We start from the raw sequence: 19,275 nt of genomic DNA, 5'->3' as shown, positions 1-19,275 counted from the left end.
TTGAACCTTGTTATCTTGTACCTCTTCAATCCATTTTAGATTTGTATATTTTATAGCTTGTGTAGACCATAACTGGTCTAAAATATAGATTTTTGTTTATTGAGGCCGTCAATATTTTTTTTTCATTCTTATTTGTACTCTTCTGTAATTTTGGTCAAGAGGTCTTGCTTACCACTCTTAATTACTGTAATTAGGTTTTACAAGGTCTTCCTTGACTTCTTGAGACATAAACTCAAGTTTTTTTCTCTAAAAACATGACAGAAGGTTAACCATCTATTAATTGTGCAAAAGATTAGGCTATATAAATTTATGACTTGCCACACTTTTTAACTTTTTGTCTTGAACTATAAACAATAACTCATATGAAGCCAAGTAATGAAATTATATATATTTACAATTGGACAGCAACTTCAATTACTTTCTTCATTTTTGATGAACATCATATTCCAGCAATAGCTTCTCAGGATAAGATCAATGTAAATAAATAATTATATATAGGTAAGAGAGCTTTCTCCACACTTAAATTCAGTGTATTAAGCTCTGAAATTTCTTTTTTTCACCTGGAGTTGATGAAATATTTTCTTGAGTGGTATACTACACCACCTAGAGGTAAGGGTTCTTGGTGAATGAATACAAAATTATAGTGACACATAATTATATATTTTTAAATAATGGAGGGAATTCCTATAATATTGTTTTGCATGGATCATGCACTCTGACCCATTGTTATCTATATTCCAAAATTTACAAAAATCTGTCTACCAAAATCTGTTTTAAATTTCAATTTTGCAAATGTTTGGCTTTTTAATAAGAGTTGTCTTTTGCTTAATCCCTAACAAAGTCACTTTCTTGCAGTCTTGCATCTGACCAGACTCTTACTCGCCAAGTACCAAGCCATTCTGTATCCTTTCCTGAAAATTACCATACTTTACCAAAGAATACTAGGCAACCTTCTGGAAGCTCCCCTCCCTCAAACCATGATTTGCCAAGTGACTACAAATATGCTCAAGATCGAGTAAGTCACCTGAAGATGTCCCATGATGAGAGGAAAGCTAACAAAGATGGTACCGTTTGGCAGCTGTATGAATGGCAACAAAGAAAGCAGTTTAAACATGGGAGCCCAACTGCACCTGTTTATATTAGTTCTCCAGACTTTACAGATAGTAGTAAAGGAAGAAGTTCATTAGAAGTTCCACGTTCAGTTTCAGTTCCCCCTTCCCCATCCGACATACCTCCACCAGGACCCCCCAAAGTTTTTATATCACGAAGACCACACACTCCTGCAGAAAGGGTTACTGTCAAACCACCTGAGGAGAGACAAACAATAGACGTTCCTTTCGTTGGCTCACCAAGGAAGATTCGAAACCACGCTGTAAAAGTGAGTAAATAGAAAAAAACCCTGTTTTTTCTAGTTTACTAATCAGTTAATTTAAATTAAATTAGCATGCTAGATAATGTGCAGTTTATCTGATAATTGGGTACCGTAAAGTTGTACGTTATCTACTGCCGCTTTCTTATCAAGGTCAGGTCCTCTGATTTTCAGCATGTAGCTAATTATAGGTTTAGAGAAACAAGATTCATGGGATATGGGCTTTAATTGCTCATTAGTCTAAAGTTATCTGAATGAGAACCGAATATTGTCACTTCTTGAGAGACAGAAGGATGGGCACACTGCACGATTATAAGAATGTTGCATTTGATTTCATTGATTTCAATAAATTGTCCGTGAGTAAACTTTTGAAAATATAGCTCATTGAATTAGGCTTTAATCAGTTAGAACAAAAATATTTGTTATAAGCAAAACATTTCCACCGATAGTTCTTTAAACAGACATACGATATTAAAAATACAGTGACAATGCCATTTTGTAGAAAGACATATACAAAGAAAGAAAAAGTGCATATTTTGTAAAATAGCATGTTATGTAATTTAATTAACAAATTAACATTTCCTTGTTTAGGAAGAAAGTTGTGTAAATCAGTTCAGACACAGTGGCTAGGAACTCTATAGTGTAAAAGAACAGAAAAATACTTTTCCCACTTGAAATGTCTCATTAATAATGCTTTTCAATTTATACAGAATTCTCTACACATAGATAGACGTTCCATGCCTACAATGGGATATATGACCCATACTGTAAGTGCTCCAAGTTTGCATGGGAAATCGGTAAGCTATATTGGCTATACATGTTTCCTTGTCTATGTAGTAGTAGATTCTGATAGAACCGCTAAGGGTGTCTGAATCTTTATTGGCTTTTCATGTCATATTGATAGAATGAAGTAATTTGAACTTCCTGTCATTAATGGTGCCCTTTTTCACTGCTACTGAATCCTTAAGGAGAACTGTAAATAGAATTCCAATAGAGGGATTGGCCCTGTTGTGTGTGTTGTTACATACATTTTTAGCCTTCAAGCAGATAAACATTTTTATTGGCATGTGAAATAAAGATATTTAACTCTGGTGGCTCTCCCTGAAACTTGCTAATTTCCTCTTTACGATGTGTCCAAATACCTGCAGCCTGAAGAGCTAACATTGCTTCTCATTCGATTAAGGAGACATCAGGCTAACTTGGCTCATATACGAAATTACACAATCGCCCAATTACTACAGCACTTGCCAACTAATTCCACTTACCAGGTCAGCTGCTAATTGGCTCATCTGTGCTGTACATGATGTTCTGTGACTCTGCAAGTGCTTCACCGGTGCCATGCTTGAGTCCGTGCTTTCTTGCCCATTCTTAAGTCTGTTCAAGTCCCTGGATCATTCATAATTTTGCTTTGCTCCTGCGTGCAAATGATTACCAGCATTTTTATACTATTGGGGCTGTGGCACATGAGTAACTGCATTTTGACTATTATTTTGCTTCAGTGTTATTTTTGTGAATGCTGCATTTTGTTCTAAAACAAAACCTGTTTAAAAAGTAAGCTATTGTTTTGCAGTTTCATCTGTTTTGACTGAAAAAAGTAAACCGTTCTGATAATTTACAGTGGAAACCATCATTTATCAAACCTGCTTTTCTCTCTCTCTGCCTCAGCTATGTATTTTAACAATGAGGGAAGGTCTAAATACACCAGGATAGTCACATATTTTACTTATCTGAAAGGATGGTGGCCTTTTAATTCTCTTTTAACTTTGTATTTTATATTGATATGATTTTAAAATGCCCTGTAAACCGCCCTGAGTCCTTCGGGAAAGGGCGGTATATACAGTAAATCTAATAAAATCTAAATCTAAAATCTAAATCTGAATTGTGGACAATCCCACCAAAAGTGAGAATACAAGTTGTCCTTGACTTGCAACCATTCGTTTAGCTACCATTCAAAGTTGCAACAGCACTGAAAAAAGTGACGTATGCCCAATTGTCGCACTTACGACTGTCACAGCATCACCATGATCACATGACCAAAATTTGAGCGCTTGGCAACCTGCATGTATTTACAACTGTGGCAATGTCTTGGGGTCATGTGATTGCCTTTTGCAGCTGGCTTCTGACAAAATGGGGAAAGCCAGATTTATTTAACGACTGTGACAAAAAAAAAGGTTGCAATATTGGGCATGAGTCACTTAACTGGTTAGTTTACGAATAGAAATTCTGGCCCCAATGATGGTTGTAAATTGAGGACTGCTTGTAGGCATATTATGCACCCAGACACAACTCTGCAGGGTATCCAGCTTCTTCACTATGTCAGCCTGGGATGGCCAATGCTAGTTGAGGCTAATCTTAGAGGTTTACCATTCCCGTTATCAATGTATGAGTGGGTCTCTCTCTCTCTCTCTCTCTCTCTCTCTCTCTCACACACACACACACACACACACACACACACACACTCTGCTGTTATCGTTCATTTTTGCTCATACAGATTTGCTCTCTTGTGATATTATTGGGTATTGTCTTGCCCACAACTATTCTATTAGAAGCCACATTCCAAAAAAGTGGGTAGGAACAACATTTATTATTTATTTATCAAATTTCTTTACAGTCCATCTTATCTAATGACTCTGAGACATTTACAAACAACATAAACAATATAAAAGTGTAGCTAAAAGCACAAATGAAACCAAAATTAAAAGCAATGGTAAAATTTGCAAGTTAAGAATAAAAGTCAAGGTTAAAAAAATCATGAAGCTAAAAGGTTAATAAGGCAATGAGAGCACCCTCATGCCAGCAAACATCCCCAGGGTTGCATAACACTCTTAGACATCCATGTTAATTGGCGGAATCAGAATTTAACACTGGGGGCTCATGTCATGTTTAGAGGTACGATTTGTATATTTGTAATACAACATACTTTTTAAAAAAATATATTATGATTTATTGGATTGTTGTAAACTGCCAGTTTTCCTAGAAGCATTACAATACATAAATTTTACAAATAAATAAATATATATGCATATTAATTGAAATAATAATTACATCTATATTTATAAAATATGCATTTGCAAATTGTAAAGTTTACATTTACCTTTGAAAATTATATTTGCAAAATTAAATGATCCACACCTGCATATAAAAGTAAAAACCATTGTTTCTTGCACACATATGTATACATGCACGCATACATACAATCTTCTCTTCCCTTGCAGATGAAAGAGAAAAGTAGGATGGCAATAGAATAGGAGAAGGGAATTAACTGTTCAGGAAAGGGGAAGGGAAGCAAAAACGGTGGAACAAAACTAAGCAGAGATAAGGCAAATAAAGAGATAACTGGATAGTGAAGGGAAAAAAGAGAAGCCCGTTATTTGTGTTTCACAAAGGATTTGAATTCAGTAAAATATTGTGCAAACCAATCTTTAGCGGTACCTGGTTAGGGCTAGGGTTAGGGTTATATTGCTCTCTCCCTCTCTCTCTCTCTCTCTCTCTCTCTCTCTCTCTCTCTCTCTCTCTCTCTATATATATATATATATATATATATATATATATATATATATATATATATATATATAATAAAGGGAACAGAAAATAAGACATCCTACTATTAAATACAGTACATTGTGTTGTTTAAGTGTTCCCTTTATTTTTTTGAGCAGTATATTTATATTTATATATATTTTTTCATGAATATATTGGTGATTCTTTTGTATCACAAACCAATTGCAATTAAACACAGAGAAGTGTTCAACTGTCGGCAAGATGTATTACACTCAAAAGAGAAAATTATGACAAGTTAATGGACCAAATTACAGCAGACCTAGATAGATGGAAAAACTTGCAGCTCTCCTTTATGGGGAGAATAGCGACAATCAAGATGAATATACTTCCCAAATTACTCTTTTTATTCCAATGTGTACCAATTAAATTAGGTAAGGATTTTTTTGAAAATTTAAATAGAATTACATCCAAATTTATTTGGCAAGGTAGAAAACCGAGAATCAAGTTAAAATTATTACAGGATACAAAGGAAAGAGGAGGGCTCGGCCTCCCGAATTGGTAAAAATTTTATCAAGCAGCAATAGCGGTATGGATAAAGGATTGGATACACTTAAGGAACAGAAGACTACTAGCATTAGAAGGTCATGACATGCAAATTGGGTGGCATGCTATAATGTGGGACGGAAAATATAAGGCTCATCAGTACTTCCAGAATCATCATATTAGACAGACACTATTAGACGTGTGGATAAAAATTTAAAAAATTAATTATATAGAAATCCCCAATTGGCTATCCATATTAGAGATTTTCATGCACCCCAAATTCATAAATTTAGGAAGTGTAATTACATATAAAGATCTCTTAGACGAAAATGGAGACTTGAAAACAAGAAAAAGACTATTAGATGATGGTATAGAGTTGGAATGGTGGGCATACTTACAAATACAGTCACGATACAGAAAAGATAAAAAAGAACCAGGGATAAAATTAGAGCATACACAATTAGATAAAATTCTTCTAGGAACAGAAGACCAAATGATAAAAAAGATATATCAATATTTATTAGAACAGGATTTGTTAGAAGAACAGGTAAAAGAAAAAATGTTAACCTGGAGCAAAAATTTGGGTTACAGTATTGACCTAGATAATTGGCAATCACTATGGGATAGAAATAGGAGGTTAACGCTAGCCACCTCCTATAAAGAGAGTTTTATAGATGGCACCTTCCCCCTACAAGGTTAGCAAAAATAGATAAAAAAAATCTCACCAATGTGCTGGAAATGCAGAAGGCTTCCAGGGACTTACTATCATATGTGGTGGGAATGTTCAAAAGCGCCAAATTTTTGGTAGCAGATAAAAAATTGGTTGGAAGAAATATTACTACAAAAAATTGATTTAAAACCAGAAACCTTCTTATTATGGATTATTAATGATAAACTCATCAAAGCATCTTTCTACTTATTAGCGCATATTTTAACTGCAGCAAGATTGGCATATGCCCAAAAATGGAAAAGAAAGGAAACTACCCACTGAAGAAGAAATAATAGATAAAATTTTATCCTGCGCCGAAATGGACAGGTTAACCCTAGAGATCAAAAATAAGACTGAAACAATTATGAAATTTGGCAAAATTTGTACAATTGGTTAGAGATAAGGAGGATCGCTGAGATGACTATTGTTTGATTAGTTGATGATGTAAGAATTTCTTATTAGCGCCTATATCAGGACACAACTGAAAGATATGTAAATATAATGCTGACGACTGAGACAGTTTGCTAAAAAATTTACAGATGTTATATGTACAGTTTGTTATACTCTGTCCTGTCATAGAATGTATTTTAAGTTTTTGTTATTTCTTTCTGTAACATAAGGTAATACTAATAGTAGTGTTGTAGCTAGGGAAGTTGAATCATGTCCACTTTTGTTTTTAAATGTACATTTAATAAAATTTTCTTTAAAAAAAAGAAGTGCTCACAAGAGTTTCACATAGTTGCTATTTATGAAAAGCACGGAATGTCAGTTTGAAGTTTGGACTAAATAAACTACGGTATACAGAAAATGTCAGTCATCTTTTATGATTACTTTTAGAACTGCACAATTCTTCAGTTTCATTTTGGAAGTGGCCTCACTAAATTTTTCCTATGGTTACCATTCCTACTTTGGGTTGGAAACTATGCAGAATATAATTTGGGTGTTTTCTTGGTCGTGTGTTGGCATTATTATGACAGACATCTTCTCTCCTTTTCCTTCCCGCCTTTTCACTCGCTTTTCTGTGGGAAAAGTTTTTTCCTCTCAGCAACTGAGCCTACTCTTAGTTTCTACTTAGCAGCTAACTAGAACAGAATAGCTACTTGGTTTGCTGGGTGGCTCCATTTCAGGATATGAATGAGCAATAGCAGTAGTGACCGGACTGTCCATTTTTAATATGCTCAGTCACTCAATTCTTTTGGTTTCATATTATAAAGTTAACCTGAAGGGAAATGTATGCTTTAAATAAGGAACTTGGTTAAAACGATGACTATGGTGTCTCATGATGAATTTAAGTAGTCTAACATTAAGTCTAACACCTAAAAGTAACTTTATTTTTAAAATAATTCCATATATATGGATTTATGTAGCACTGCATGTAAACCAATTTGGTAGCTAACAAGCCTTTATATTTTGAGTGTTTGCTTCTGTTGATTGATTTGTGCACTTCTCATTCAACCATAACTATCAATTGGAAAAGCTAAGAACAAACTATTCTTCCTTGCTGGATAGTTTTCATTTATGTTCAATTAGATCTGAGCTGCAAAACTCAAGATCACAAACAGCAGCAAAGAGAAACCGAAAAATCAATACTCTTTGCTGCCCTATAGTGATCATCAATATTTTTCTCACTAGACTTACCACTCGAATATAAAGTTTTTTGCAGAAACTTCTAACATACTTGATAAACAGAGTCTAATTATATAGTAAATTATATTTTACTAATGTTATGTCCTATTATTTGCAGGCTGATGATACCTACATCCAGCTGAAGAAAGACCTTGAATATTTGGATCTGAAGGTAAAACATATCCACATAAAATGTCACTCTAGTAATGTTACTTTTTTCATTTTTTCCAGATATACTTCCCTAGTGGTTTATGTTATACTGTTGCTTTATAAATCACTTGCTCATTAGATTTCTTTTCTGCATAGTTAGAATAAATTATAAATAAACTATACACGGTAAAATGAAAACAAAAGTCAGTCTGTTTCTTCAGCAAGATCCAGGAAGTTCTATGGAAAAATTTGAAGGTTCTTCCTCTTATTACCAGAAGGATGGATTTCTGTGGAGTTTTTTTGTCACTCCTTTCTTCAGTTGTTCCCCCTCCATTTGAACTAATATTTTAGATAGAAATGCTACAAAAGAAAGAAAGAAAGCATCTCACTTGCAGTTGTCTAAATCCAATCCATGGCAATTTTCTTTACAAATTAAATTTGCAATTTCCTAAGGAGGGCAAAATAATTATAATTAAAATTGTTGGCATACAGTCTAGTGTAGATCTCCCACTTTAAACAATTGTGCTGTAAATACAGAAGCATCTTTATTTATTTACCAGAATGTGGGGAAAAAGGAGCAACTTCTCTCTGCTACTTTATGTTAGATTGGACATATGAAAGTCATGTCTAAACATAGCTACTGATAGCTGGATTCCTTCTAGCAATAAAATGTCTAAACAAACCAGGAATCCCCCCTCCCCCGTTGAGTATTTCTAGGGCAAGAAAACAAATTAGAAAAAGTGTGATTGCTGCAACTTAGATATATGTTGGCATTAGGATGCAATTATATAATCACAGCATTTTTTGTGGTTGTGTAACAAGATACTGGGAGCTCCATCTGTGGTTTATTCAGCATTACTTGAATACCAGAACCCTTATGTTGCTTTTCCCAAGCAAGCCAATAGTTGGAAGCCAAAAACAAAGCCTTGACTTCAGGGTTTGGTTTATTAGAATAGAGACAAGTAAGTGATCGTGGAACTTATATAATGTTAAGTGAAGCATAGAAAAGAACACCTGCTGTTTTTTCACTTAGTTTAGAAATTAACAAGTTATTTTTGGGAGGAAGAATTCAATTTTTTCCCTCCCTTTTCCAAGTGCCAGGGAATTCTAGTATTAATTTAAAGGAAAATAAAATCTGCAAAGCTTTGATGCACTTATTTGCCAAGTACTATCACATTTTTGTTGTTTTGCTGCTGAAATTCAGAAGAATGAATTATGGGGTTCTCGGGCATGAGAATAAATGACAACTAAACATCACACAAATCTTAATTATAGCAAGATATGCAGAATGGTAAAGCAGCAAATAACTGCTATTAGCAAAGATAATAAGAAAATAAATCAACAGTCATAGAATCTCAGCACAATAACCTTCTTTCATATATGAAAAAGAAAGTCTATATTGGTTTTAGGAAATTTTGGGTTTCACCTCTGTTCTTTTATTATCCCAGCAATATTCAGGAATGTAATAAAACTCTTTAAGCATTAGAACGGTATATTTAGTAAAAACAAAATTCCATTAAGAATCTACTACCACATTTGAAGTTTTTGAATGTGTCTCAGATAAAAACCTGACTTGAGTACATTGCAATAAATCGATCCTGGAGGTTGCCAAGGTATAGGTTACATTTAAAAGATCATATTTCCCCAAGAGGAAATAACATGACACTTTTTTTTAATGAAAAGTGTTAGTTAACCAGAGACTGTATTGGGATCAATTTCAGGGTCAAATTTAATCATGCTCTCAGGTTGTGAACTTAAAGGAATTTCTGTCCCACTGCATTCAGACTAAATGCCACCTTTATCTGTCATATTAGATAAAATAAGGTCTCTGCATCATGTGAACTTTTAAATGGAATCTGTCTGTACAGATTTTTGTTCCAGATTTTACCAAGGTGAAATTAGGAAGTGTCTCTTGAGAAGTTAACTTCTAGTTTCAGGTGTTTCAGAGAAGCATCCATGTATTTTTCTTGGCAACCAGGTCTGATCTTTTCTAGCTTTTCAACAGAATCCAGAGTTGGCTGGGTGCTGCATTAAAGCTACAACACTTCATTATCTTGATAAATATTTCTGAAATTATACAAGTGTATGGTTTTCATACAGGAAAAAACACCCCCCACCCCCCAAAAGGCCTTCCCTTGGCAGTCCAGATTTTATTCAAATGTTTTTAATTTTAATACATAACTGTTTTTTAAAAAAACATATATTTTATGTAGGAATGGTATTCCGTTTTACATTGTACTTTTCGCTTCCTGTATGACTATAGAACATTTCTAAATTCTAAGGTTATAGTAGCTTAAGAATCCAGGGGACAGAGGAGTATCTGAATAATAATGTTGGGACGACTGAGTGAATCTACTCATCCTTCTCAGGGGTTAGATAAAAATGAAAAATAGACTTTAGAGTCTTCTTCCTGATAGTCTAAAAGACTCTGTTAGACATTAAGTATCTTGTAAATCCTCACACCACGTCAAGTGGTGGAATGGAAGTTCAGATACTTCTTTCTAGGATCTGTGCGCCCCTTGGATTGGAATGCTTTGGGTTAGATTTCTGTCTGATTCTGCATGGTTTCAGTTTATCTTGGTTATAGATAGGAACAATTGGGTAGGTTGGCCCAAACGTCATTTATTTTGGGGTGAATGATCCTGAGCTCCATTTGTAGTTGTATTGCATAGGCTTACTTGTATCATCCTAGTATTTTCAAAGTCAAAAACAAGGACACTTCGTAAATGTTTAAAACTTTTTAGAATTCAATAAATCGCTTTGTTTGCACTTACAACAAAATTTTCATGCAGTTATTATAAATCTTTCATGTAGGTCTTACCACATAAGTTTAGGACTGGAGCATTGTTTTATTCAGAGGACAGCACTGGATAAGAAAACAAGCCTTTGTCCTTCGACTCCTTCTTGCACCCCAGTTTATGATTATTATTATCATGTCCTATGCTAAGCACATTAGGCTAGCCCAGGGGTAGGCAACCTCGGCTCTTTTATGACTCGTGGACTTCAACTTCCAGAATTCCTGAGTCAGCTATGCTGGAAGTTGAAGTCCACGAGTCATAAAAGAGCCGAGGTTGCCTACCCCTGGGCTAGACGCATAGCCCACAGTTCTCGGTCTACAGCTACAGTGTCCACATTCTTTCGTTTAAGATTCATGTTTTTTATGATATGCATCGTGAAACTGCAGCAAGGAAAAAAAATGATGCTAAAAACAAATCATACCATATTCTGATATCTCTGTTTTCATAGACTTCTGATGCCAGTTGTACCTCTATAACAAGATATGTATATGTAAATTTTGTTTGAAACAGATAAAAAATAATGGACCTCTGATCAACATGATTTACAAAGTGCTAAAGAGCTCAGCGCAAGGGTTACTATCCAGTATAAATGTAAGAGTGCCTGTAACAGAAATGTGATCATTCCATTGCTTTTTGAGTGGCCGTCAGTGTTGAAATAGCTAAGCATTCACAGGTGTCTCATGACACATATATAACACCAGAGCTTTTTGCAAGTTGTGTGATTTGGGGAGGCTTTCTGCAATATTATTGGCTGGCCTAATAGCGCTTTGTTTCATTTTTTCATGTGTTGGGAACTAGTGGTGGTGATTCCATTTCTACCTTTACAGAAATACAAAGCATGCTCTTGTGCTTAAATTTTGTTGCCATCACAATGACGTAATTTTACATGTCTCAGTATCTGATATAATTGCATTTTTCCCCCTTTGATTTAATGTGTACCCCCAGGTTTGAGAAAGGTTGTGTTGCCTGCATATTTGTTGTATTGGTTGTATCAATTATATTCTGTTATGTCAATAATGTATGCTTCGATTTTTGCTGAATTTTAGAATGTGTCAAAAGTACAAAATATTTTAAGGAACAGTTTTAAAAACAGTACTTTTGTCACAATGAAAAGCACTCGGTCTAGTTATTTACAAAAGGTAATAAGCCCTCCTGTATTTGATAATCTGGCTTCCGTTTTATCAGTTTACAATGATGGAAACTTGAAGATGGAGCTGGGACAGATAGTCATTAATGGTAAATAGAACTAATAATAGTATTAATACTAGTATTTAAATAACAATTTCTGAATGTCTAAAGCATTTTAAATACATTATCTCAATAGTTCCAGACTTCTAAAGTGAGTTTAGCTTTATTATATTAGCTATATAGTTGCAATTCATAGGTAGTAATGAATGAATTAATCTCATTCATAGGTTCAAATTAATAAATGAGATTAATTTTGAACGGATTATTTCCCAGCTTCCCACTTGTGTATTTCTTTTCTGCTTCCTGAAGAATGAATAGCATTTTAAAATCTTTTGTTTACCACATGATGGTTAGTTCCTGAATGAGTTTATGTGATTCTGTATAATCTTTATTGAGTTATGGGGAAAAAATGTCAGATACAGTTTTAGAATAAAATAAAAAACATTAAAATTATCAAAAGGAAATACTGTGCAAGGTAGTGTAATACCTATATCTGTATTCTATACGTGAAAAATGCAGGTAAGTTTTGCCTGGCTGCATGTGTTCAAGAACTAAGAAGCATTTCCAATAGAGGCACCAGCTTTGTTATAAACCTCTTGGTTTGGAAAATAATTTAAAATAACAGTACATGATAATATGCAATAATTTTATTTTACTGTAAGTCACAGAAATTCTCATGAAAATTGTAATGTAAATAAGAAATTATTGTAGATACAAGTTGTATGATATGAATATTTGCCAAATTGAACTCAACCAAATTTAAAGGAATCTCTTTTATATATTTATATATATATAGAAATATATATATATATATCAGAAAAAAGGATAGTTTTGTTTGCTACTAACATTTTATGGCTTCCAGATTTTTTACTTTTAAATCTTTATGTTTTAGATGACAGGGCGTGATACAATCAAAGAACGACATGCAAAACCGATCAAAATTGGAGAAAGTAATATTGATGTAAGTATACGTTTTCTTCTTTCTGATCTTTGCAAAATCTCATTCTGTTTTATTGATTTAACCTTTTGTGTGTGTATATATTTACTTATTTATTTCTAGGTAAAGCTGAGTGTCTTCTGTGAGCAAGACAGGATTCTGCAAGACCTAGAGGACAAAATAAGAGCCCTTAAAGAAAATAAAGTAATCATCTTTGTAATTAATTACAAATTAATTATTTTTGTAATACTCTGTTTCCTTGTCTAAAGGCCCAGTTTGGTTTTTGAGTATGTACTAAGTAGAACTAGAAATAGATCTTTGTAATTCTATAGTTCATGATATAATTTATTCCAATAAATTATTCCTATTTATTCCAAGCAAAAAGTAACTAATTGTAGGAGATGACAGGCTGAGCCCGAGGGAGGGGTCAAATGCTTCACCAGTCATGAGTCCCTGAGCTCCCACAAGGGATCTACATCCAGCCCACCTTGAATTCCTTTCTATTCTTAACTCCCACAAATTTCCCTTAACCCTTAGTAGTTCAGATTCTTATAGAGAGTTTAAGCTTGCAATAAATCTTTATACTCATTTGAATTGCCTGAATCTCCTGATTTTCTCGGTGCTTGACAGTAATATAGTTACATTCAACTTATGAATTTCATAACTTTTCTCCCATTTTAAAGGTTACCAAATTCTTATAGAGTCTATATGCAATTCTTCTTTGTTTTAAGTAGCTTCCCGACTGGGAGGATGCATTTTTAGAAAGCATAGGAAAATACCTGAATGATGCCAGTACATCTATCCTCATTTTCACCTTCCCAGCTTACAGAGAGCTGAATTTCAGACAAGTTGACAGCATCGTCTCTGAAAGGGATTTTCAAAGCTGGGTTGCAGCCATTGAAAAACTTTTATTTGTGGTCTCGATTAAAGATAACTTTGGGGTTGTTAAAGCCTACAAAACAGCCTCAGAACACTGCTGTAGAAAGAGGAAAGATTTGTACCACGTGTTTTTGTACTTAAAATGTTCACAAATATATTAAATGGCACCCAAAAACAAACTGCAAGCGCCATCTGTTTTAACCGATAGATTATTATATTCTGAACCAAACACTCTTTGGGAGGTCTCCCTAAATGAAACTAATTGAAATGTGATGTATTATTTTCCAGAGATAGGAATAGTTGAGCAAATGTTCCTCAACTTCGGTATCCAAATTCAAAACTGGGTTTGAAGACTCCAAGATCTTTTGACCTTGAGAGGGATGAATGGGTGGAGGGAGGGAGTGGCAAGCAGGCAGGCTGAGACAGACAGATCTGTTTGTATTTGGGGTAGAAAATTAATATTTTTAGAACACTAAATTAAAGGAGGGTCTTCAAAAAAAATTCAGAGTTTATTTTTAAAAACGTTTAAAATACTTTCTTTAGGATCAGCTGGAATCTGTCTTGGAAGTATTACATAGACAGATGGAACAATACAAAGACCAACCCCAGCATACAGAAAAAATTTCATATCAGCAAAAACTTTTACAAGAAGATCTCATATGTATTCGGGCTGAAATATCCAAAGTATCTACAGTAAGTAGAAGGTGCTTTAAGAATTTATATATAGTTGTAATTTCCTTAACAAGCCTACTGGGACTGCATGGCAATGTAGTTTGGTGGTTGTTGTAGTAGGATTGGCGAACTATGAAGAACCATTTTCTCTCACTTCCCTTGCCAAAGACCTAGCTGAAGAGTCAGGTCTTGACTGCTCTTCTGAACAACAGCAGAGAGGGGGGACATCTGGATCTCGGGGGAAACCTCATTTCAGAGGCAGGCACTGCTACAGAGAGGATACACTTCCAAAGTATGAACAGATGACATTGTTTCATTGAAAGAATTTGGAATATGCCAACCTTGCAAAAGTGAAATGGCTGGACAGATAGATATGTGGGAGATAGGCATGACCAGGTCCTATTCCATATAGGGCTTTATAGGTAACAACAAGTACCTTGAATTACAATCAAAAGCAAACTGGCCAACAATGGATCTTGTGAAGCAGAGGTGTTACACGAGCATACTGAAACATGCCCATCACTACTTACGCTACTGCATTCTGGATCAGTTGAAGCTTTTGGGTAGTCTTCAAGGGCAGTCCCATTTAGACTAAGCCCCAAAGTGACTAAGCATGACGACTGTCGGAAAGGCCCTCTAATCTAGGAAAAGATAAAACTGGAACAACAGGTAACACTGTGCAAAGGCTTCCTGGACCCAGCTGCTCTCCAAGCAACTCCAGAAAGACTCCTAAATTGCGCATCAACCTGGAAGAGGTAAGTGCAATCCCATCCAAGGTCAAAGATGGTCCATTCCCAGCTCTAGGGGACCCACTCAGAACCACTCTGTCTTGCTAGTATTGAGTTGGAGATATTTCCTCTCTTTCCATACCTACTCAGCCTTCAGGCACTAGGACAGAACCTTGACAGCCTCGCTTGGCCAGTCTGAAGTTGAAAGATATGATTGGGTACCATCAGCATACTGATGAAACAGAACTCCAAAACAGTGGATGATTTCACCCGGTGGTATCATGTAGATGTTGAAAATGAAAGCTATGCATTTATGCTATATGCCATTGTTTTTTTTAACATCATCCAATTTTACACATGCATACATATATATATACATACAGGGCTTTTTTTGTCATAGAACGCTCAGAACGAAGTTCTGGCACCTTTTTTGGATGGAACCTTGTAGGATAGGCAAGGCGAGTTGTATGACATGTGTGAGTTCTGGCACCTTTTTCTTTTACAAAAAAAGCACTATGTACATATATACATGTGTGTGTGTATGCACACACACATATAGTGTGTCTCTGTGTATATAATGTGTGTGTGTGTGTGTGGTGAGAGAAAGAGAGAGAGAGAGAGAGAGCCTTCTGACTTTAATGAGAGTCACTGTAAAGTAAGAGCTGTGTGCCTATAGCCTAAAGTACTTTTAATTGTGTTTACACTTGCATAAAGTACTTGCTTAAAGAGGTACATTAACCAGCTTCATAGCTTGTTATTGCTTATGAAAAGGCAAAATGAGTTTCTTCTCTTTGTCAATAGGAAATGGAAAATGCCTGGAATGAATATCTGAAATTGGAAAAAGATGTGAACCAGCTGAAGCAAACTCTACAAGAACAGATGAATAAATCATGTTTTTCTCAGGTAAGGCTATTTTCAATCTTTGCACTTTGCAGTTACCTAAATAGTTAGTCAGATCTCATCTCACTGGGAGATCTAATTTTGATGGTAAATAGGGCCTTTTTTTTACTCCAGAGGTGAAAAAAAAGCTTCACATGCATATTATATCACATTATGCCAGAACCACATATACATGCAAATGTACCTTTATGATAAGCATCAGATTTCTCACTCTTTGGCCAGTTGCTAAATGTTATGGCAAAATAACAAATAAGTCCTTTTTTTCTGGGATGACAAACTTCTTTAGTTTGCCAAGGAAATTTTCCTGGAAATATAAGTGGACTCCTTTGATCCAGCAAATAGAGAGTTTTCAGGACTTAGTTAGTTCAATGTGTTATGTTAATTTACTGCTATCAAATGAAGTATTATCTGCTGGTGGCATCTCAGTTGAGGAGTTTTTAGTAACATTTATGTTGAATATGTTAAATTTTTGGTTTTATAATTTGCTTGCTTATTTTATATTTTATGTTACGATAGATTCTTAGGGATTTTATCCTATAAACAGCCCTATTCTGTTCTCTCCTTTTAAGCAACCAACAAAGAACCTCAGTCCAGCAAGCATGACAGACTTCCCGTTCATTCCTCTTCTCTGTATCTTTTCAGAGGCAATTACACAAATTATATATTTTTGTTAAAATGCTGAACAACGTAAGAATTGCTATGTAGTGTGCTGTTTACTAGCAAAAAAAGCAATGTCCTCAATTTCTATTTTTATTTTCTATCTATATAACCAATATTGATTTGGTCCTTCTTCCCCCACCTTCTGATTAGGAGAAAACTCAAATGCAAAAAGATTTGTGGAGAATTGAAGACGTTACAGCTGGCCTAAGTGCAAATAAATCCAACTATAGAGTCATCATTGAATCTATCAAGAATCCAGGTAGGAAAGCTTAATGCTGGTATTGCAAATCTGGCTACTGGAATCAAATCAATATATGTGTGCTACAATCTTATATTTTAGGCTAATGATAGCTGAATCACAAAAGAACACTTTTGCCCCCTTTTTGCCATTCGTAATGTTTCCAACATAAAAGTTGAACTATCTTTTCCTGATGAGGTTTCTGGTATTTTATCATTAACACACTCCCACATAAAAATTTACCTGATGCCTTTTTTTCAGAGTTGGTGTTCTAAAATGTATGTACTTGGGTATTTCTAAAAAAACAGTTCAATAAATCTTAAGATGCTTTTCTAAACACCAGTTTTACTTTCGTACTGTTTATTATGGAGATAAGGGTTATTCGTTTTTCTGTGCTACATCTGAATGTAATGTGTATTTTTCCAGAAAGAAAAACAGTGCCTTCATTTTCAAAGCCTCTAGTGCCTTCATCATCATCTACTCTCATGTCAACAGACAGTAAAATTTCTACTCAGCAGAGTCCACCAACTAGTCCTATCAAGCCCTCATTGGAAGTCAGACTTTTTCCTCAGCCTTATACACCGCCCAGAATGTTTTCTCCATCCCAACAAGTGAAAAAAGTTGAACCTCCAATCCAGTCACCAGTGAAATTAAAACCAAAGGTTGTGTCATTATTCCATACTCTTGTAGTTTATCGGTTAAAATGCACTGAGAATGATAATGGATTTCCTTGTGTGTAGAATATGGGGTAATGAAGAGTGATAATCAGATAAATAACACTTTGTAGATTTGTTTACCTTGTACTTGATGGTAATTGAAGATTTGATTTAATCTGCTTATAAATGACTTGTGATTGAGGAATTTCCAGGAAAAAAATCTTAAAGTAATGTGGTGTTAAATTCATATATTGGATATTATTTGCTGTGATTTAAGCAGGATAATTGATTTATTTTCCACATGGAGCAATGAATACATTTTTTAATGCAATATTAGGAAGATGAAGCACCACCAAGACCTCCTCTCCCACAGTTGTATAGCACTGATGATAATCCACCAGCTGTTCCACCTCTTCCTAAAGAAGCTACAGTAATAAGGCACACATCGGTGCGTGGTCTCAAACGTCAGTCTGATGAAAGAAAACGAGACCGTGAACTTGGACAGTACATAAATGGAGATTACAGGGTAAGCGTTCCATCCCAGGTTGTATACTATATTTATGTAGTTCTAACATTACTGTAATTCTAGTATTGTCTTCCAATATGATGTAATTGCAGGGAGGCAGTATATGAAAAATGTTGTCATCTATTTAATTGTATATTGATCCATGTAGGTAGAACTCCGCTCATATGTGAGCGAACCTGAATTGGTAACAATAGGCAGTGATCTGAGCCAACCTTCCATGGGTTTTCGTGGTACTGACAGTAGATATCAAACGTTACCTACCAGAGGTGAGTCAAGAGACTGAAGTTTCTATATTTTAGAAGATCATGTTTATTACGGTTTTGCATTTCCAAACAATAACATCATTTGCCACGTGTTTGGGTTGAAACTCCAGATACAACTTTAAAAGGGCAAGATTTGAAGAATCAATTATATGTATATAGATAAATATATGCATAAATCCTACTCCTGTAACACTAAAGGATGTAATTCAGATTACAGCATACAGGGAGCAGAGAACTATCATAAGGATAATGATTCCTATTAAACCCTTAATGAATACATTTCAATGAAGAATTAGATGTCTCAATTATAGGACATAATGTATTATGGAAAGAAGGAAGGAAATGCAGTAATAGAAATGTCTACATCCCTTCTTCAACTTTTGCCTTTAAAGACTCTCCAAATTTTAAGTGATTCTCTAAGAGTTATCAAAAAACATAGATTTAACAAATATCAACGACTTTTTTTTCTAAATAGAGTTTTTTCACCTTTTTTAAAAAGGATTATCTGGTTCAACTTCTAGACTCCATCAGTCATCAACAGTTTCATCATACTCAACGCTTCGAAGGGATGCTTCCAAGGTAAAATATGTTTAACTAGGATGACGCTTGTTTTGAACAACACTTTAGTAGTGTCATTTTGCTTCAGTATTTCATAATCCTTTGGAATTTAAAATTATTCGTTACAAGGGTCATGCAGATCATCGATGAGTGCTTTACGTTTGTTGGCCTACCACATTTATAGATTTTTATAGGGCTGGAGATCTAGACACTGTTGCTTCCCATTTGTAATTTACCCATGTTTTCCCATTGCTTTCTCCCTTTTTATTAGAAAAATTAAAGAGGAAAAGACAGAATTGTTGTGTATTATTATTTGGAATTATAGTTCTAGTAGCCATCTGTCTGGAAGCACCTTAAATCTGAGTCCATTATTC

The 19,275-nt window shown here is 34.7% G+C and overlaps 1 protein-coding gene across 5 annotated transcripts in view; it reads left to right on the top strand.

Annotated features, from left to right (window-relative positions):
- Positions 1 to 19,275, top strand: part of PLEKHA7 (pleckstrin homology domain containing A7) — a 126,696-nt gene that overhangs the window by 86,541 nt on the left and 20,880 nt on the right. For 4 of the 5 annotated variants that reach the window (XR_014490750.1, XM_083348760.1, XM_083348758.1 and 1 more), the window contains exons 11-22: positions 856 to 1,378; positions 2,080 to 2,166; positions 7,867 to 7,920; positions 12,777 to 12,845; positions 12,945 to 13,037; positions 14,244 to 14,393; positions 15,902 to 16,003; positions 16,811 to 16,919; positions 17,325 to 17,560; positions 17,892 to 18,080; positions 18,229 to 18,346; positions 18,843 to 18,922. Coding sequence is in view for 4 of the 5 variants with exons in the window: in XM_083348760.1 (XP_083204886.1) it covers positions 856 to 1,378; positions 2,080 to 2,166; positions 7,867 to 7,920; positions 12,777 to 12,845; positions 12,945 to 13,037; positions 14,244 to 14,393; positions 15,902 to 16,003; positions 16,811 to 16,919; positions 17,325 to 17,560; positions 17,892 to 18,080; positions 18,229 to 18,346; positions 18,843 to 18,922 (1,810 nt within the window). In the remaining variant the exon portion in view is untranslated. The remainder of the gene's footprint in view (positions 1 to 855; positions 1,379 to 2,079; positions 2,167 to 7,866; positions 7,921 to 12,776; positions 12,846 to 12,944; positions 13,038 to 14,243; positions 14,394 to 15,901; positions 16,004 to 16,810; positions 16,920 to 17,324; positions 17,561 to 17,891; positions 18,081 to 18,228; positions 18,347 to 18,842; positions 18,923 to 19,275) is intronic. The other variant, XM_083348759.1, reaches the window with a different exon arrangement.

Source organism: Vipera ursinii (genome assembly GCF_947247035.1).
Source record: "Vipera ursinii genome assembly, chromosome: 1".
In the NCBI taxonomy this organism is placed as follows: Eukaryota; Metazoa; Chordata; class Lepidosauria; order Squamata; family Viperidae; genus Vipera; species Vipera ursinii.
The sequence above is the reverse complement of the archived record's forward strand: the minus strand, read 5'-3'. Positions and strand labels throughout refer to the sequence as shown.